Below are 20,909 nucleotides of genomic sequence, written 5' to 3' on the forward strand. Positions count from 1 at the left end.
TATAGGTGAGCCTAGTAGGTAGGGACATGTTCGTCGCAACTTGTGGGCCAAAGGGCCTGTTTGTGCTGTAGCTTTTCTATGTTCTATCCTATCAAGTTTGTCTTGTTTCAGGGCCTGTGCTCGAGACACGCCCTTGACAGAGATAGCAGGTCTATTCTGTGTTTATCAACAAACAAGCTGCTATGGAAGCTTTCTTCATAACCCATCTGGTTCACTCATGTCCTTTAGGGAAGGAAATCTGCTGTCCTTACCTGGTCTGGCCTACAGAGCCACAACAATGTGGTTGACTTAAATACTGGCCCATCCAGTGATGCCCACATCCCACGAATGAATTTCAAAAAACTACTTGCTGATCTTAGTGTCACATAGAATCACAGAGTCCCTACAGTGCAGAAGGAGGCCATTTGGCCCATCGAGTCGGCACTGACCACAATCCCACCCAGGTCCTATCCCCCATAACCCCACACATTTCCCTTGCTAATCCCCCTGATACTAGGGTCAATTTAGCATAGCCAATCCACCTAACCCGCACATCTGGAGTGTGGGAGGAAACCGGAGCACCCGGAGGAAACCCACGCAGACATGGGGAGAATGTAAACTCCACACGGACAGTGACCCAAGGCCGGAATTGAACCCAGGTCCCTGGCGGTGTGAGGCAGCAATGCTAACCATTGTGCCACCGTGCTGCCCTGCTGGTTCTCCATTATTAAAAACTTTGACAAACAGAATGTGTGTGGTACATGCATCAGGTAGTGTTTCTCTGACTCACTTGGCTGTGATACCTGTTACAAGTATATCGTGTGCGCTATGTTACAATGGGCTTGTTGGCACAGTGTAGGCAAGGCTTGATGTTATGAAACTATAATGTGTACCAGAGCATTTTCTCCCTTTATATTTCACACTAGGTGGATCAACATAACTGAGCCATCAATGCAAAAACAAAATGAACAAAAGCTGCACGCAAGTGCAAAGGAATCACTCAGTGATAGTCTATAAAGGCTTTCAAAAGTGTGTTAACCAGAGTTCAGGGTAAGCACATTCCTCTTAGAGTGAAGGGCAAGGCTGGTAGAAGTAGGGAACCCTAGATGACTTCGGATATTGAGGCTCTGGTCAAGAAGGAGAAGGAGGCACATGACATGCATAGGCAGCTGGGATCAAGTGAATCTCTTGAAGAGTATAGAGGGTATAGGAGTAGAGTTAAAAGAGAAATCAGGAGGGCATAAAGGAGACACGAGATTGCTTTGGCAGATAAGGCAAAGGAGAATCCAAAGAGCTTCTACAAATACATAAAGGGCAAAAGAGTAACCAGGGAGAGAGTAGTGCTTAAGGATCAACAAGGTCATCTATGTGTGGATCTACAAGAGATGGGTGAGATCCTAAATGAATATTTCTCATCAGTATTTACTGTTGAGAAAAGCAAGGGTGTTAGGGAACTTGGGGAAATGAATAGTGATGTCTTGAGGAGTGTACATATTACAGAGAAAGAGATGCTGGAAGTCTTAAAGTGCATCAAGGTAGATAAATCCCCAGGAAGTGTATCCCAGAACACTGTGGGAGGCTAGGGAGGAAATTGTGGGTCCCCTAGCCGAGATATTTGAATCATCGATAGACACAGGTGACATGCCTGAAGATTGGAGGGTGGCAAATGTTGTGCCTTTGTTTAAAAAGGGCTGCAGGGAAAAGCCTGGGAACTACAGGCCAGTGAGCCTCACATCTGTAGTGGGTAAGTTGTTGGAAAGTATTTTGAGAGACAGGATCTACAGGCATTTAGAGTTGCAAGGACTGATTAGGGACAGTCAGCATGGCTTTGTGACACAACTTTGTCTCACAAATTTGATTGAGTTTTCTGAAGGGGTAACCAAGAAGGTAGATGAGGAGAGTGCAGTTGATGTTGTCTACATGGACTTTAGCAAGGCCTTTGACAAGGTCATAGAAGTCATAGAAACCCTACAGTGCAGAAGGAGGCCATTCGGCCCATCGAGTCTGCACCGACCACATTCCCACCCAGGCCCTACCCCCACATATTTACCCGCTAATCCCTCTAACCTATGCATCTCAGGACTCTAAGGGGCAATTTTTAACCTGGCCAATCAACCTAACCCGCACATCTTTGGACTGTGGGAGGAAACAGGAGCACCCGGAGGAAACCCACGCAGACACGAGGAGAACATGCAAACTCCACACAGACAGTGACCCGAGCCGGGAATCGAACCCGGGACCCTGGAGCTGTGAAGCAGCAGTGCTAACCACTGTGCTACCGTGCCGCATGGTAGGTTGTTGCACAAGGTTAAATCTCACGGGATCCAGGGTGAGGTAGCTAAATGGATACAAAATTGGCTCCTTGACAGAAGCCAGAGGGTGGTCATAGAGAGTTTTTCAAACTGGAGGCCTGTGACCAGCGGTGTGCCTCAGGGATCAGTGCTGGGTCCACTGTTATTTGGCATTTATATTAATGATTTGGATGAGAATATAGGAGGCATGGTTAGTAAGTTTGCAGATGACACCAGGATTGGTGGCATAATGGACAGTGAAGAATGTTATCTCAGACTGCAACGGGATCTTGATCAATTGGGCCAGTGGGCTGATGAATGGCAGATGGAATTTAATTTAGATAAATGCGAGGTGATGCATTTTGGTAGATTGAACCAGGGCAGGACTTACTCAGTTAATGGTAGGGCGTTGGGGAGAGTTACAGAACAAAGAGATCTAGGAGTACATGTTCATAGCTCCTTGAAAGTGGAGTCACAGATGGACAGAGTGGTGAAGAAGGCATTCGACGTGCTTGGTTTCATTGGTCAGAACATTGAATACAGGAATTGGGACGTCTTATTGAAGCTGTACAAGACATTGGTAAGGCCACACTTGGAATGCTGTGTGCAATTCTGGTCACCCTATTATAGAAAGGATATTATTAAACTAGAAAGAGTGCAGAAAAGATTTACTGGGATGCTATCAGGACTTGATGGTTTGAATTTTAAGGAGAGGCTGGATAGACTGGGACTTTTTTCTCTGGAGTGTAGAAGGCTGAGGGGTGATCTTATAGAGGTCTATAAAATAATGAGGGGCACAGATCAGCTAGATAGTCAATATCTTTTCCCAAAGGTAGGGGAGTCTAAAACTAGAGGGCTTAGGTTTAAGGTGAGAGGGGGGAGATACAGAAGTGTCCAGAGGGGCAATGTTTTCACACAGAGGGTGGTGAGTGTCTGGAACAAGCTGCCAGAATTAGTAGTAGAGGCGGGAACAATTTTGTCTTTTAAACAGCATTTAGATAGTTACATGGGTACGATGGGTATAGAGGGATATGGGCCAAATGCGGGCAATTGGGACTAGCTTCAGGGTTTTTTAAAAAAAAGGGCGGCATGGACAAGTTGGGCCGAAGGGCCTGTTTCCATGCTGTAAACCTCTGTGACTCTAAAACAGAGAATGAACTATTTCTATAATATTCCATAAATGTCTGAAGATTTTATAAGGTTTATACATTTTATAAGATTTTCTAAGTCAGTGATTCCTTACAGACCGTTACTTGGATTGAAGTTGTCTCCATTCCCATGCTGAGGGGAATTCTGTACCAGGCGGGAGGGGTAACATTTTGGAACTCTCGATTTTCCATCAATTCCCATTCCCTTTCTTTCTGGTGGATAATGGAGGTGTCACGGAGTGTAATGTGCAAGTCAGTAAGAACTGTCAGCAAGGATTAATCAGCATTTTCTAATTGGAGATGGAACCTCTCAGACACTGAATTGTCGAGTTCATGTCACAGATCAATTTCAGATTGAAGTTAAAGTCTTGTTGTAAACTAATTTCAGATGAGAGTTCCTGAATTATGGGGAAAGATCACAGACAGCGGTTCTTAAAGGGACACTGCAGCCCTGAGAACACAATCAGCTATAGATCCAGAATATTAAACTCCAGCCTAGTTCAAGAGATTATCAGCAGAAACAAACCTTAACTGTCAGAATGAACATGGTTCATTGATGGATGTCATCAGCAGGAGCAATAACAGTAGAATCCAATCCTTACAATCACTTGTGAACTCGCTGGTGTTTCAGCAGGTGCGATGACTGAGTGAATCCCTTCGCACACACAGAACAGGTGAACGGTCTCTCCCCAGTGTGAACTCGCTGGTGCGTCAGCAGGTTAGCTGACCAACTGAATCCCTTCCCACACTGAGAGCAGATGAATGGCCTCTCCCCAGTGTGAATTCGCTGGTGTTTCAGAAGGTCGGATGACTGAGTGAATCCCTTCCCACACTCGGAGCAGATGAACGGCCTGTCTCCTGTGTGAAATCGCTGGTGTCTCAGCAGGTCAGATGACTGGGTGAATCCCTTTCCACATTCAGAGCAGATGAATGACCTCTCTCCAGTGTGAACCCGCTGGTGTGTCAGCAGGTTGGATGATTGAGTGAATCCCTTCCCACACTGGGAGCAGGTAAACGGTCTTTCTCCAGTGTGAAGTCGCTGGTGTGTCTGCAGGTTGGATGACTTAGTGAATCCCTTCCCACACACAGAACAGGTGAATGGCCTCTCCCCAGTGTGAACCCGCTGGTGTGTCAGCAGGTTGGATGACTTAGTGAATCCCTTCCCACACACCGAACAGGTGAATGGCCTCTCTCCAGAGTGAACTCGCTGGTGTGTCAGCAGTTTGGATCCCCAAGTGAATCTCTTCCCACAATCAGGGCAATTGAAGGGCCTCTCCCCAGCATGAAGTCGCTGATGGCTCAGCAGATGGGATGAGATAATGAATCCCTCCCCACAATCGGGGCAAGTGAAAGGTCTCTCCCCATTGTGAGTGCGCTGATCAATTTCCAGCATAGAAGAACAATCGAATCCTTCGTTACATTCCTTACATTTCCACGGCTTCTCCATGGTGCCGTTGTCTTTATATCCCTCCTGTTTGGATCATCAGTTGAACCCTCGTGCATACACAGGACACGTGTATAGTTTCTCCCCGCTGTGAGTGATGAATTATATTTTTTTCAGGCTGTGTAACTGGTTAAAACTTTTTCCACAGTAAGTTTTCTGGAACGCTGTTGGACATGTGTGTGTGTGTCTCTCCTGGTGCTTTTCCCGTCACGCTGATGTTTGAAATCTTTTCTCACACAGAGCAGACAAACATTTCTCCTTCCACATTTAAAGGTTGATGATATTCAGGTTCTGATCAATTGAATAATTGTCAGATCTCGCTTTGATGCTTGGTTTGTGTTTCCTCCCCTTCTCATTCTCTGTAAAAGGAGTTTACAGAAGTCATCAATGTCAGTGCAAGACAGAAATTCAGAACAATTAGAAATAAAGAAAAGTTACAGCACAAAGGAAGTTAATAGGCCCATCTTGTCCAAGACTGCCTGAGGACACCCACTCCCCTTTCCAATCACACTTTTCTGGCCCATAGCCCTGTAGGTTACAGCACCTAAGCTGAAGATCCAGGAACTTTTCGAAGGAGTTTAGGTCTCTGGCTCCACCACCAAACTGGGCAGCGAATTCCAGAATAAAGTTCTTCCTCATGTCCCCTCTAACCTTCTGCTACTTGTCTTGAATCCATGCCCCCTGGTTCTTGAATTCTCCACAAAGAGAAACAATTTCATTGTGTCCACTCTATCTCTTCTAATTTTATACACCTCAATCAAGTTTGAGGGGTATAGCTCGTGGTAGAGCATCTGACTGCAGATCAAGAGATCCTCGGTTCAAATCCGAGTGCCCCCTTCAACATTTGATAAGCAGTTCTTTATAGGGTGGCATGGTGGCTAGCACTGCTGCCTTGCAGTGCCGGGTACCCGGGTTCAATTCCCGGCTCGGGTCACTGCCTGTGTGGAGTTTGCACATTCTCCCCGTGTCTGCGTGGGTTTCCTCCGGGTGCTCCAGTTTCCTCTCACAGTCCAAAAGAGGTGCTGGTTAGGTGCATGGGCTATGCTACATTCCCCCTCAGTGTACTTGAACAGACACCAGAATGGATTTTCACAGTAACTTCTTTGCAGTGTTAATGTAAGCCTACTTGTCACAGTACTAAATAAACTTTAGACTGATATAAATCCATATTGCCCAGTACAAAGATGGAGACTGCGCATGCGCTGTTCAGCACATTGCCACCAATAAAGATGGCGGCTCTCAACTCGGGTCTGAAATGTGAGGCCGCGCTCGATGGAAACGGGACACTGACAACCGGGAAATACTTCTTCCCGCTTTGTGGTTTACACAACAGTTCATGAAGCCTGTCCGTCCACCCTCGGGATCCGCTACCCCTTCAGCCTTGTGTTTTCCCCACTTACTTATTCTGCATCCGACAACAACGATTTTCTCCGTCGCTATTATTCTCACTGCGCATGTTTCCACTCCCAGCCCCGCCCCTCATTCACTCCGATTGGTTGGAGGACCAGCCGCTCCCGCTCAGTCCTCCAGCCCCACCCCTTCTCCTCCCATTGGTCCGGAGCTGCCGTCAATCAGCCGGGCATTGTGACGGTTTCAGATGGTGGGAGGGGCCACAGACTAAGGCTGACTTGCTGATCATTATTATGTGGAGATGCCGGCGTTGGACTGGGGTAAACACAGTAAGAAGTTTAACAACACCAGGTTAAAGTCCAACAGGTTTATTTGGTAGCAAAAGCCACATAAGCTTTCGGAGCTGCAAGCCCCTTCTTCAGGTGAGTGGGAATTCTGTTCACAAACAGAGCTTATAAAGACACAAACTCAATTTACATGAATAATGGTTGGGATGCGAATACTTACAACTAATCAAGTCTTTAAGAAACGAAACAATGTGAGTGGAGAGAGCATCAAGACAGGCTAAAAAGATGTGTATTGTCTCCAGACAAGACAGCCAGTGAAACTCTGTGGGGGTTACAAATAGTGTGCCATGAACCCAATATCCCGGTTGAGGCCGTCCTCGTGTGTGCGGAACTTGGCTATCAGTTTCTGCGCCGCCCGCTTCAATCCCCATTGCAAACTTTGTGTTTAAAAAATATCTAAACTGGAAGAATTTAGACATTACATTGGGAGACGACAGATAAAATTTAACACTGAAAAAATAGGTGATGCATTTCATCAGTTTAAAAAGTACAATACAGACTAAATGTCGAAAGTTTATAAGTTGCAGAGGAACAGAACAGATATTGGAAAATGTGTTTATTCTTACACTTCAATCTCCTGGTAATAAAGACTGAAATGCCCGTTCATCATTTTGAACACCAACGCATAACTTTCTCACCTTTCTCAAAAAGGTTCTTTCTACTTTACAAACAAAGGCATTCTCTCCTTCCGCCATTAAATCTTCTTGCCCATTCTAATCTCCCCAGTTTAGTTTACCATTTCACGTGCTGCCATCAGCTAAATTTTCGCCTCGGACTCCAGCAAGAATTCAACTCGCGACCACTGGTTTACAAGACTAACCGCTGAGTATGAAGCTAACTAGGTGCCAAATTTCACAGTAAGTGTATCATAATCCGTGGAGCGAGGAACAGGTTGAATTTTCTGGTTGGTGATATTTGATGACTGTGGAAATGTCGAAGATGGAGAACAGCGAGTTCAAAGACGTGGCTTGAAAGCGGCAGAATTGGCGATGTATCAGATCTTTGAGTGATCTATGTTTGCATCATATGATTTTTGTTCTGAGCTTATTGTTGATGTTACATCTCTGACCTTTCCATACAAGTTCATCCAGCTGGAAGATTAATCTTGTTTCTCCCTTCACAGGCTCTGACTTGAAGAAAATGCAGGGAATACTCAGCAACTCAGTTAATGTTTAGTGACAAATAATTCTGAAAGTAAAAACTTTGGGGAATGTTTATGCCCGGTTTCGAACTAGGGAACTTCCACGTGTGAAGTGACCACCACACTACAGAAACACGGCAATGATCAGAGGGGAAGCAGATCCGATTTACTGAAGGAGCAACTAAACTGGTTACACAAGCCAGTCAGTTACACACAGCAACTTATATTTACATTGTCACTGCTGGTTCCTCCTGTCAAAATGATAGAGTCATAGAGGTTTACAGCATGGAAACCGGCCCTTTGGCCCAACTTGTCCATGCTGCCCTTTTTTTTAAAACCCTGAAGCTCGTCCCAATTGCCTGCATTTGGCCCATATCCCTCTATACCCATCTTACCCATATAACTGTCTAAACGCTTTTTAAAAGACAAAATTGTACCCACCTCTATTACTACCTCTGGCAGCTTGTTCCAGACACTCACCAACCTCTGTGAAAAACTTGCCCCTCTGGACACTTTTGTATCGCTGCCCTCTCACCTTAAACCTATGCCCTCTAGTTTTAGACTCCTCTACCTTTGGGAAAAGATATTGAGTATCTAGCTAATCTATGCCTTTAATTATTTTATAGACCTCTCTAAAATCACCCCTCAGCCTCCTGCGCTCCAGAGAAAAAAGCCCCAGTCTATCCAGCCTCTCCTTATAACCCAATCCATCAAGTCCCGGTAGCATTCTAGTAAATCTCTTCTGCACTCTTTCTAGTTTAATAATATCCTTTCTATAATAGGGTGACCAGAACTGCACACAGTATTCCAAGTGTGGCCTTACAGTCTTGTACAATTTCAACAAGACGTCCCAACTCCTGTATTCAACGTTATGTCCTGGGTGGGTGACATGCTGGCACGGTGAACAAAGAACATACAACAAAGAAAATTACAGCACAGAAACAGGCCTTTCGGCCCTCCAAACCTGCACTGAACATGCTGCCCGACTGAACTAAAACCCCCTACCCTTCCAGGGACCATATCCCTCTATTCCCATCCTATTCATAGAGGTTTACAGCCTGGAAACAGGTCCTCTGGCCCAACTTGTCCATGAAACATCTGCTCCAGGTGATTCATGTATTTAACAAGATGCCCCTTAAAAGTCACTATCGTATCTGCTTCCACTACCTCCCCCCGGCAGTGAGTTCCACGCACCCACCACCCTCCGAGTAAAAAACTTGCTTCGTACATCTCCTTTAAACCTTGCCCCTCACACATTAAACCTGTGCCCCCAAGTAATTGCCTCATCCACCCTGAGAAAAAGCTTCTAACTATCCACTCTGTCCATGCCCGTCATAATCTTGCAGACTTCGATCAGGTTGCCCCTCAACCTCCATCATTCCAGGGAGAACAAACCAAGTTTCTCCAACTTCTCCTCATAGCTAATGCCCTCCATACCTGGTAAATCTTCTCTGTACCCTCTCCAAAACCTCCACATCCTCTGGTAGTGTGGTGATCAGAATTGAACGCTATATTCCAAGTGCTGCCTAACTAACATTCTATAAAGCTGCAACATGACTTGCCAATTTTTTAACTCAATGCCCCGGCCGATGAAGGCAAGCATGCCGTATGCTTTCTTGACTACCTTCTCCACCTGTGTTGACACTTTCAATGACCTGTGTATCTGAACACCCAGATCCCTCTGCCTATCAATACTCTTAAGGGTTCCGCCATTTACTGTATATTTGCTATCTGTATTGGACTTCCAAAATGCATTTCCTCATATTTGTCCCGATTAAACTCCAAGTGCCATCTCTCCACCCAAGTCTCCACCCTAGTCTCCAACCGATCTATATCCTGCTGTATCCTCTGATGGTCTTCATCGCGATCCACAAATCCACTAACCTTTGTGTCGTCCACAGACTTACTAAACAAACCAGTTGTATTTTTCTCAAAATCATTTATATATATTACAAACAGTAAAGGTCCCTGAGCAACGCTATTTGTCACAGCCCTCCATTCAGAAACACACCCTTCCACTGCTACTCTCTGTCTTCTATGACCGACCCAGTTCTGTATCCACCTTGCCAGCTCACCTCTGATCCCATGTGACTTCACCTTCTGCACCAGTCTGCCATGAGGGACCTTGTCAAAGGCCTTACTGAAGTCCATGTAGACAACATCCACTGCCCTACCCTCATCAATCATCTTTGTCACTTCCTCAAAAAACTCAATCAAATTAGTGAGACAGGACCTCCCCTTTACAAAACCATGTCGCCTCTGGTTAATATGTCCACTTACTTCCAAGTGGGAGTAAACCCTGTCTCGAAGAATCCTCTCCAATAATTTCCCTACTACTGATGTAAGGCTCACCGGCCTGTAATTACCTGGATTATTCTTGCTACATTTCTTAAACAAAGGAACAACATTGGCTATTCTCCAATCCTCTGGGACTTCCCCTGTAAGAAGTCTCACAATACAAACAAACAAGAACAAAGAACAAAGAACAATACAGCACAGGAACAGGCCCTTCGGCCCTCCAAGCCCACGCCGCTCCCCGGTCCAGGATTGAATCCTGAATCCAGGATCCCCGCCCAATTTTCCAGCCTATCTACATACTAATATCCTGTCCACCGAGCTGTCCCTCACAGCTACGATGCTTTGTTCATCACAACCTATTAGCTCACCCCCACCCCCCCATTCCAGACCATGTGATCTCCAGGGAGAGGCGAAAACCCAGAGTGAAAACCCCAGGGCCAATATGGGGAAAAGAAATCTGGGAAATTCCTCTCCGACCCCCTGAGGCGATCGAAACGAGTCCAGGAGATCACACTGGCCCTGATCGGAAAATGCTTCCCAACCCTAGTCATTTCCACTTCCACGAACACCATATGAATTCCCTGCCCCCGAGACAGGTTCCCAACTATCCGCAGTCTCGCTCTGTGCTGGCACCAGCAAGTTGATCATAGAATGAAGCCTTGAAACGAGAAACAAAGAACAATTAGCCCGCGCCGCTCCCTGGTCCAAACTAAACCACTCTTTTGTATCCCTCCATTCCCACTCCGTTCATATAGCTGTCTAGATAAGTCTTAAACGTTCCCAGTGTGTCTGCCTCCACCACCTTGCCCGGCAACACATTCCAGGCCCCCACGACCCTCTGTGTAAAATATGTCCTTCCGATATCTGTGTTAAACCTCCCCCCCTTCACCTTGAACCTATGACCCCTCGTGAACGTCACCACCGACCCGGGGAAAAGCTTCCCACCGTTCACCCTATCTATGCCTTTCATAATTTTATACACCTCTATTAAGTCTCCCCTCATCCTCCGTCTTTCCAAGGAGAACAACCCCAGTTTCCCCAATCTCTCCTCATAACCAAGCCCCTCCATACCAGGCAACATCCTGGTAAACCTCCTCTGTACTCTCTCCAAAGCCTCCACGTCCTTCTGGTAGTGTGGCGACCAGAACTGGACGCAGTATTCCAAATGCGGCCGAACCAACGTTCTATACATCTGCAACATCAGACCCCAACTTTTATACTCTATGCCCCGTCCTATAAAGGCAAGCATGCCATATGCCTTCTTCACCACCTTCTCCACCTGTGACGTCACCTTCAAAGATCTGTGGACTTGCACACCCAGGTCCCTCTGCGTCTCTACACCCTTTATGGTTCTTCCATTTATCGTGTAGCTCCTCCCTACATTATTCCCACCAAAATGCATCACTTCGCATTTATCAGGATTGAACTCCATCTGCCATTTCCTTGCCCAAATTTCCAGCCTATCTATATCCTTCTGTAGCCTCTGACAATGTTCCTCACTATCCGCAAGTCCTGCCAGTTTTGTGTCGTCCGCAAACTTACTGATCACCCCAGTTACTCCTTCTTTATACCAGGTTAATCCAACAGGTTTATTGGACTGTTAGTAGCACAAGCCACTAGCTTTCGGAGCGCTGCTCCTTCATCAGGTAAGTGGGAGTTCTGTTCACAAACAGGGCATATAAAGACATATAAAGATGTGAGGTGCCTGAAGATTGGAGAGTGGCAAATGTTGTGCCTTTGTTTAAAAAGAGCTGCAGGGAAAAGCCTGGGAACTACAGGCCAGTGAGCCTCACATCTGTGGTGGGTAAATTGTTGGAAGATATTTTGAGAGACAGGATCTACAGGCATTTAGAGACGCAAGTACTGATTAGGGATAGTCAGCATGGCTTTGTGAGTGGAAAATCATGACTCACAAATTTGATTGAGTTTTTTGAAGGGGTAACCAAGAAGGTAGATGAGGGCAGTGCAGTTGATGTTGTCTACATGGACTTTAGCAAGGCCTTTGACAAGGTACCACATGGTAGGTTGTTGCATAAGGTTAAATCTCACGGGATCCAGGGTGAGGTCTCTAAATGGATACAAAATTGGCTTCTTGACAGAAGCCAGAGGGTGGTTGTAGAGGTTTGTTTTTCAAACTGGAGGCCTGTGACCAGCGGTGTGCCTCAAGGATCAGTGCTGGGTCCACTGTTATTTGTCATTTATATTAATGATTTGGATGCGAATATAGGAGGCATGGTTAGTAAGTTTGCAGATGACACTAAGATTGGTGGCATAGTGGACAATGAAGAAAGTTATCTCCAATTGCAACGGGATCCTGTTCAATTGGGCCAGTGGGCTGAAGAAGGGCAGATGGAGTTTAATTTAGACAAATGCGAGAGGTTTTGGTAGATTGAACCAGGGCAGGACTTACTCAGTTAATGGTAGGGCATTGGGGAGAGTTACAGAACAAAGAGATTTAGGGGTACATGTTCATAGCTCCTTGAAAATGGAGTCACAGGTGGACAGAGTGGTGAAGAAGGCATTCGGCATGCTTGGTTTCATCGGTCAGAACATTGAATACAGGAGTTGGAATGTCTTGTTTAAGTTGTACAAGACATTGGTAAGGCCACACTTGGAATACTATGTACAATTCTGGTCACCCTTTCATAGAAAGGATATTATTAAACTAGAAAGTGTGCAAACAAGATTTACTAGGATGCTACCGGGACTTGATGGATTGAGTTATAAGGAGAGGCTGTATAGACTGGGACTTTTTTCTCTGGAGCATAGGAGGCTGAGGGGTGATCTTATAGAGGTCTATAAAATAATGAGGGGCATAGATCAGCTAGATAGTCAATATCTTTTCCCAAAGGCAGGGGAGTCTAAAACTAGAGGGCATAGGTTTAAGGTGAGAGGGGAGAGATATAAAAGTGTCCAGAGGGGAAATGTTTTCACACAGAGGGTGGTGAATGTCTGGAACAAGCTGCCAGAGGTAGTAGGAGAGGCGGGTACAATTTTGTCTTTTAAAAAGCATTCATAGAAATCATAGAAACCCTACAGTGCAGAAGGAGGCTTTTCGGCCCATCGAGTCAGCACCGACCACAATCCCACCCAGGCCCTACCCCCACATATTTTACCCGCTAATCCCTCTAACCTACACATCCCAGGACTCTGAGGGGCAATTTTTTTTTAACCTGGCCAATCAACCTAACCCGCACATCTTTGGACTGTGGGAAGAAACCGGAGCACCCGGAGGAAACCCACGCAGACACGAGGAGATTGTGCAAACTCCACACAGACAGTGACCCGAGCCGGGAATCGAACCCGGGACCCTGGAGCTGTGAAGCAGAAGTGCTAACCACTGTGCTACCGTGCCGCCCTATAGATAGTTACATGGGTAAGATGGGTATAGAGGGATATGGGCCAAATGCGGGCAATTGGGATTAGTTTAAGGGTTTTAAAAATAAGAGCGACATGGACAACTTGGGCCGAAGGGCCTGTTTCCATGCTGTAAACCTCTATGACTCTATAACTCAATTTACAAAATAATGGTTGGAATGCGAGTCTTTACAGGTAATCAAGTCTTAAAGGTACAGACAATGTGAGTGGAGAGAGGATTAAGCACAGGTTAAAGAGATGTGTATTGTCTCCAGCCAGGACAGTTAGTGAGATATTGCAAGCCCAGGCAAGTCGTGGGGGTTACAGATAGTGTGACATGAACCCAAGATCCCGGTTGAGGCTGTCGACACATGACAGCGCAGTCGATGAGCAAAGACTGATAGCCAAGTTCTGCACACATGAGGATGGTCTCAACTGGGATCTTGTGTTTATGTCACACTATCTGTAACCCCCATGACTTGCCTGGGCTTGCAAAATCTCACTAACTGTCCTGTCTGGAGACAATACACATCTCTTTAACCTGTGCTTAACCCTCTCTCCACTCACATTGTCTGTACCTTTAAGACTTGATTACTGTAAAGACTCGCATTCCAACCATTAGTTTGCAAATTGAGTTTGTGTGTTTATATGCCCTGTTTGTGAACAGAGCTCCCACTTACCTGATGAAGGAGCAGAGTTCCGAAAGCTCGTGGCTCGTGCTACCAAACAAACCTGTTGGACTTTAACCTGGTGTTGTGAGACTTCTTACTGCGTTTACCCCAGTCCAACGCCGGCATCTCCACATCATACCTCCCCTGTCACCAGTGAAGATACAAAGATTTCTCTCAATGCCCAGCAATTTTCTCCCTTGCCTCTCTCACTATTCTGGGGTACATCCCATCAGGCCCTGGGGACTTTTCTACTTTAATGTTTCTCAAGAACCCCAATACCTCCTCCTTTTTGATCTCAACATGACTCAAACTATCTACACACTCTTCCCCAGACGCCTCATCCACCAAGTCTTTCTCTTTGGTGAATACTGACGCAAAGTACTCATTTAATACCTCACCCATTTGATCTGGCTCCACGCATAGATTCCCTCCCCTGTCCTTGAGTGGGCCAATCCGCTCCCTGGCTACCCTCTTGCTCTTTATATATGTATAAAAAGCCTTGGGATTTTCCTTAATCCTGCTGGCCAATGACTTTTTGTGACCCCTTTTAGCCCTCCTTACTCCTTGCATAAGTTTATTTCTACTTTCCTTGTATTCCACGCTTGCTTTGTGTGATCCCAGCCTCCTAGCCTTGACAAATGCTTCCATTTTCTCTGACTCGGCTCACAATATCTCTCGTTATCCAAGGTTCCCAAAACTTGCCATACTTATCCTTCATCCTTACAGGAATGTGCCAGTCCTGAATCCCTATCACTTACACTTGAAAGCCTCCCACATGCCAGATGTTGATTTGCCCTCAAACATCTGCCCCCAATCTACATTCTTCAGTTCCTACCTAATATTGTTGTAATTAGCCTTCCCCCAATTTAGCAGCTTAACTTGAGGACTACACTTATCTATCAATCAGTATCTTAAAGCTTACTGAATTGTGGTCACTGTTCCCAAACTGCTCCCCTACTGAAACATCGACCACCTGGCCGGGCTCATTCCCCAATACCAGGTCCAGGCCCCTTCTCTAGTTGGACTATTTACATACTGTTTCAAGAAGCCCTCCTGGATGCTCCTTACAAACTCTGCCTCATCCACGCCCCTAGCACTAAGTGAGTCCCCGTCAATATAGAGGAAGTTAAAATCTCCCACTACAATAACCCTGTTACCTTTACCCCTTGCCAAAATCTGCCTACATATCTGTTCCTCTTTCTCCCGCTGGCTGTTGGGCAATCTATAGTAAATCCCTAACATTGTGACTCCATCCTTCCTATTCCTGAACTCTACTCATATTGCCTTGCTGTATGAGCCCTCTGAGGCTCCCTCCCGCAGTACAGCTGTCATATTCTCCTTAACCAGTAGTGCAACTCTCCCATGCCTTTTACATCCCCCTCTATCCCACCTGAAACATCTGTATCCTGGAACATTAAGCTGCCAATCCTGTCCTTCCGTTAACCAAGTCTCTGTAATAGCAACAACATCACAGTTCCTCGTACTAATCCAAGCTCTAAGTTCATCTGCCTTACCTGTTACACTTCTTGCATTGAAACAAATGCACTTCAGTCCACCAGACCCTCTTTGACTAACAACAACACCCTGCCTGCTCTTCCTCTGAGTCTTATTGGCCCTACTCTCCCCTTCAATTAATTAATCTTTGCTTTGGTTCCCACACCCCTGCCAAACTAGTTTAAATCCTCCTGTGTGACACCAGCAAACCTCCCGGCCAGAATATTTATGCCCTTCCAGTTTAAGAACAACAAAGAACAATACAGCACAGGAACAGGCCCTTCGGCCCTCCAAGCCCGCGCCGTTCCCTGGTCCAAACTAGACCATTCTTTTGTATCCCTCCATTCCCACTCCGTTCATGTGGCTATCTAGATAAGTCTTAAACGTTCCCAGTGTGTCCGCCTCCACCACCTTGCCTGGCAGCACATTCCAGGCCCCCACCACCCTCTGTGTAAAATATGTCCTTTTGATATCTGTGTTAAACCTCCCCCCCTTCACCTTGAACCTATGACCCCTCGTGAACGTCACCACCGACCTGGGGAAAAGCTTAGATGCAATACGTCCAGTGATTAGCACCACTGCCTCACAGTGCCTGGGACCCGGGTTCAATTCCCGGCCTGGTCACTGTCTGTGTGGAGTTTGCACGTTCTCCTCGTGTCTGCGTGGGTTTCCTCCAGATATTCTGGTTTCCTCCCATAGTCTTGAGGACGTGCAGGTTAGGTGAATTGGCCATGCTAAATTCTCCCTCAGTGTCCCCAAACAGGCGCCGGAGTGTGGCGACTGGGGGATTTTCACAGTAACTTCATTGCAGTGTGAATGTAAGCCTACTTGTGACTAATAAATAAACTTGAAATAGATAATGATGCATCTACTGCATTAAATTTTAGTGATTACATCTTCAACCAAAGATATTCATAAAGGAATTCAATTGAATCAATCTGACAGTGGTGGAATTTGATCCCACTCCTCCACAAATGCTGCTGCCGAGAAGTCAGTGCTTTACAACACTCATCAATATACCAGCAAAAAGCAGCTGCCTTCATATCCGGTGTTGCCAGTGAACAGAATCAATGGAATAGGATTGGATCACGTGTCCCATTGAGCCTCTTCCATCACTCAATAAGATCATGCCGGATTCACAGCCCCAACACCAATTACCCATCCTATCCTGATAATACCTAAAGTCCAAAAATCTCTCCATCTCCGCCTTTAACCAACTGAGGGTCCACAGAAGTCTGGAATACAGAATCCCAAAGAGTCACAAGCCTTTGTGTGAAGAAATGTCTCCTCACCTCAGTCCAAAATGACTGACACATTATCCGGAGAATGTGGGCCCAGTTTTTTTTTTGTGAATTATAGAAACCCTACAGTGCAGAAGGAGGCCATTTGGCCCATCGAGTCTGCACCGACCACAATCCCACCCAGGCCCTACCCCCACATATTTACCCGCTAATCCCTCTAACCTACACATCCCAGGGACAATTTTTAACCTGGCCAATCAACCTAACCCGCACATCTTTGGACTGTGGGAGGAAACCGGAGCACCCGGAGGAAACCCACGCAGACACGAGGAGAATGTGCAAACTCCACACAGACAGTGACCCGAGCCGGGAATCGAACCCGGGACCCTGGAGCTGTGAAGCAGCAGTGCTAACCACTGTGCTACCGTGCCGCCCATTCTAGATGCTCCAGCCGTGGTGGTGGTGGGGGGGGGGGGGGGGGGGGGGAGACAACCTGTCAGCAAGTACACTGTCAAACTTTCCCCCAACTTTTCAAAGAGATCACCCCTCATTACTCTAAACTCCAGACACAATGGACTCACCCCACTGAATCTCTCCTCCTGGGACAAATGCCCGGTCTCGAGAATCAATCCAGAGAATGTTAGTTACACACAGACAGCGAGGGGCGGCACGGTAGCAAGGGGCGGCACGGTAGCACAGTGGTTAGCACTGCTGCTTCACAGCTCCAGGGTCCCGGGTTCGATTCCCGGCTCGGGTCACTGTCTGTGTGGAGTTTGCACATTCTCCTCGTGTCTGCGTGGGTTTCCTCCGGGTGCTCCGGTTTCCTCCCACAGTCCAAAGATGTGCGGGTTAGGTTGATTGGCCAGGTTAAAATTGCCCCTGAGATGCGTAGGTTAGAGGGATTAGCGGGTAAATATGTGGGGGCAGGGCCTGGTGGGATTGTGGTCGGTGCAGACTCGATGGGCCGAATGGCCTCCTTCTGCACTGTAGGGTTTCTATTTCTATGAGAGAATAGAGGGAACATAGAGCAAAAGAGAGGGAAAAAAATCTGAATGGCCTCACTCTGTGGTGTAATTATTCTGTGGATCTCTGTTTCCTTCATGCTGAGGACATGGACCACGAAATATTTTCTCATTTAATCACTCCTAACTTCCACCCTATCAGAGCCCTTTCTTTTTGTAATGTTTCTTCTCTCTTGGAAATCACTTGTTTAAAACTTCCTACATTTCTAACCATTCCCGGTTTTAATGAAAGGTCACGGAGGTGAAGGATGAGCTCTCTTTCCAAGTGCACACATGCTGCCTGGCTTCCTGAGCTTTTCCAACAGTCAAACCTTTCACTGCAGATTCTGATCATCTTTGGATAGCAATGGGAGTATATTTTGGATGTTTTCACTAAATCAACATCGGTTCATTTATCTAAGGATATGACTCTCGTTTTGGGTGCTGTGTTCACTGAGTGTGCGAGAGGTTCCAGATTCAAATCCCAAACGATCCCTTTTCTGTTGATACCTATTGGCCAAATTCGTGGATTTTGCTCATTTCTTTGCCATGCACATGGTGGGATTGGTATGGAAACACAATGGGTAGCGCAGCCGCCTCACACATCCAGGGACCTGATTCAATTCCGGCCTCAGGTCACCCTCTGTGTGGAGTTTGCACATTCTCCTTGTGTCTGTGTGGTTTCCTCCGGGTGCTCCGGTTTCTTCCCAAAGTTCAAAGGTGTGCAGGTTAGGTGGTTTGGCCATGCTAAATTGCCCCTTTGTGTCTCAAGATGTGTAGGTTGGATGGATTAGCCACGATAAATGCATGGGGTTGCAGGGACTGGCAGGGAAGACGGTTTGGTTAAGATACATTCTTCTGCATTGTAGGGAGTCTCTGATCCTGTGAATGGGGATCTATTGGGATCGGGTGGGAAATTGAACTATTTTAATCAGTGCAGTTTCATGGTTTCAATGTCGAGTCATAGAGGTTTAACTTCTCCATGCCGCTCTTTTTTTAAACACTAAGCTGGTCCTAACTGCCCACATTTGGCCCAAATCTCTCTATACGCATCTTACCAATGTAACTGTCTAAATGCTTTTTAAAAGACAAAATTGGACCTGCCTCTACTACTACCTCTGGCAGCTTTTTTCAGACATTCACCATCCTCTGTGAAAAAAATTGCCACTCCAGACCTTTTGTATCTCTTCCCTCTCACCTTAAACCTATGCCCTCTAGTTTTAGACTCCCCTCCCTTTGATGTTGACTATCTATCTTTTCTTTGCCCCTCATTATTTTATATTGTTTTATAAGATCACCCCCCCTCAGTCTCCTACGCTCCAGGGAAAAAAAAGTCCCAGTCTATCCAGCCTCTCCTTACAACTCAAACCATCAAGTCCCGGTAGCGTCCTAGTAAATCTTTTCTGCTCACTTTCTATTTTAATAATATCCTTTCTATAATAGGGTGACCAGAACTGTACACAGTATTCTGAGTGTGGCTTTACCAATGTCTTGTACAACTTCAACAAGATGTCCCAACTCCTGCATTCAATGTTCTGACCGATGAAACCAAGCAGGCCGAATACCTTCTTCACCACTCTGCTCACTTGCAACTCCACTCTCAAGGAGCCCACCATTAGCTGAGTAAGTCCTGCCCTGGGTCTATCTACCCAAATGCATCACCTTGCATCAATCTTAATTAAACTCCATCTGCCATTCTTCAGCCACTGGCCCAATTGATCAAGATCTTGTTGCAATCCTAGATAACCTTCACTGTCCACTATGCCACCAATCTTGGTGTCATCAATGATGTGGATGTGGTAATGTGGCTGGACGAGCTAAGGTATTTTTCAAGTGTTCTGTGGTGATTGGGGCTCAGTTCCCATCTCTGTTCAGCTTCCTGCTGGTTTGCTCTTTGAGGATGTTCATATATCCTGAGGCCTCTGTCAGTCTGGGTGTGTGTGTCTATGTATGTGTCAAGGTGATTCAGCTCACCGATGGGAACGAGCTAATTTTTACAATCACAAGGTTTTATTCACATTAGTTCAGAAGATCAAGTCAAAATATGTCAGCTAAAAATATCAAAACTAAAAAATATAAAATGAGTTAATAATGTTTGAAAAATGAAGCCCAGAAGTGGGAAATGTGAGTGAAGTTACTCATGATGGAGAGGAATGCATTGTGACCTTACCAATAGGTGGATTAATTGTAAAGTTAGAAATCAGAACAAGCTGAGACACAAGATGGAAAACTAGCATCTATCCTCACCCCTTAGGAATGTTCTGTGTTTCAAGAAGGTCAATTCTTATTTTTTTAAGCTCCATTGAACTTAGGTGAGCTGAATCACATTGACACATACATAGACGCACACACCCAGACTGACAGAGGCACGGTAGCACAGTGGTTAGCACTGCTGCTTCACAGCTCCAGGGTCCCGGGTTCGATTCCCAGCTCGGGTCACTGTCTGTGTGGAGTTTGCACATTCTCCTCTTGTCTGCGTGGGTTTCCTCCGGGTGCTCCGGTTTCCTCCCACAGTCCAAAGATGTGCGGGTTAGGTTGATTGGCCAGGTTAAAAATTGCCCCTTAGAGTCCTGGGATGCGTAGATTAGAGGGATTAGCGGGTAAAATATGTGGGGGTAGGGCCTGGGTGGGATTGTGATCGGTGCAGACTCGATGGGCCGAATGGCCTCCTTCTGCACTGTAGGGATTCTATGAACATGCGAAGAAGAAGAAAGAACAATACAGCACAGGAACAGGCCCTTCTCCTCATAAGACAGTCCCTTCAGAGCAGGAGTCAATCTAGTGATCCTATCTTGCACTCCCTCTCCGGCTAGTACTTTTTTTTTAGGTAAGCAGACCATAACTACTTGAGGACCTACCAATATTCTGTCTCATTGTAGTAAGACGTATTTACTCTTTCACTCGTGAGGCTGAGGGGCAACCTGATTGACATATTCAAGATTATGAGGGGCCAGACAGGGTAGACAGAGATGCATTGTTCCTCCTAGTGGAGAGGTCAATTACCAAGGGCACATATTTAAGGTGATTGGTAGAAGGGTGAGAGGTTTACATGAGGATAATTATTTTCACCCAGCGGGTGGTTGGTGTTTGGAATTGGCTGCCTGGTTTGGTGGAGGCGGAAACCCTCAACTCATATAAAACATATTT

The 20,909-nt window shown here is 46.1% G+C and overlaps 1 protein-coding gene across 1 annotated transcript in view; it reads right to left on the reverse strand.

The window, feature by feature from the left end:
• LOC144480874 (uncharacterized) overlaps positions 1–20,909 on the reverse strand; it is a 51,185-nt gene that overhangs the window by 10,287 nt on the left and 19,989 nt on the right. Inside the window, exon 3 of the mRNA XM_078200499.1 lies at positions 4,027–5,221. Within this exon, the coding sequence (XP_078056625.1) occupies positions 4,027–4,865 (839 nt within the window). The 5' untranslated portion in view covers positions 4,866–5,221. The remainder of the gene's footprint in view (positions 1–4,026; positions 5,222–20,909) is intronic.

This window comes from Mustelus asterias, chromosome 30, assembly GCF_964213995.1.
Source record: "Mustelus asterias chromosome 30, sMusAst1.hap1.1, whole genome shotgun sequence".
Classification (NCBI taxonomy): domain Eukaryota; kingdom Metazoa; phylum Chordata; class Chondrichthyes; order Carcharhiniformes; family Triakidae; genus Mustelus; species Mustelus asterias.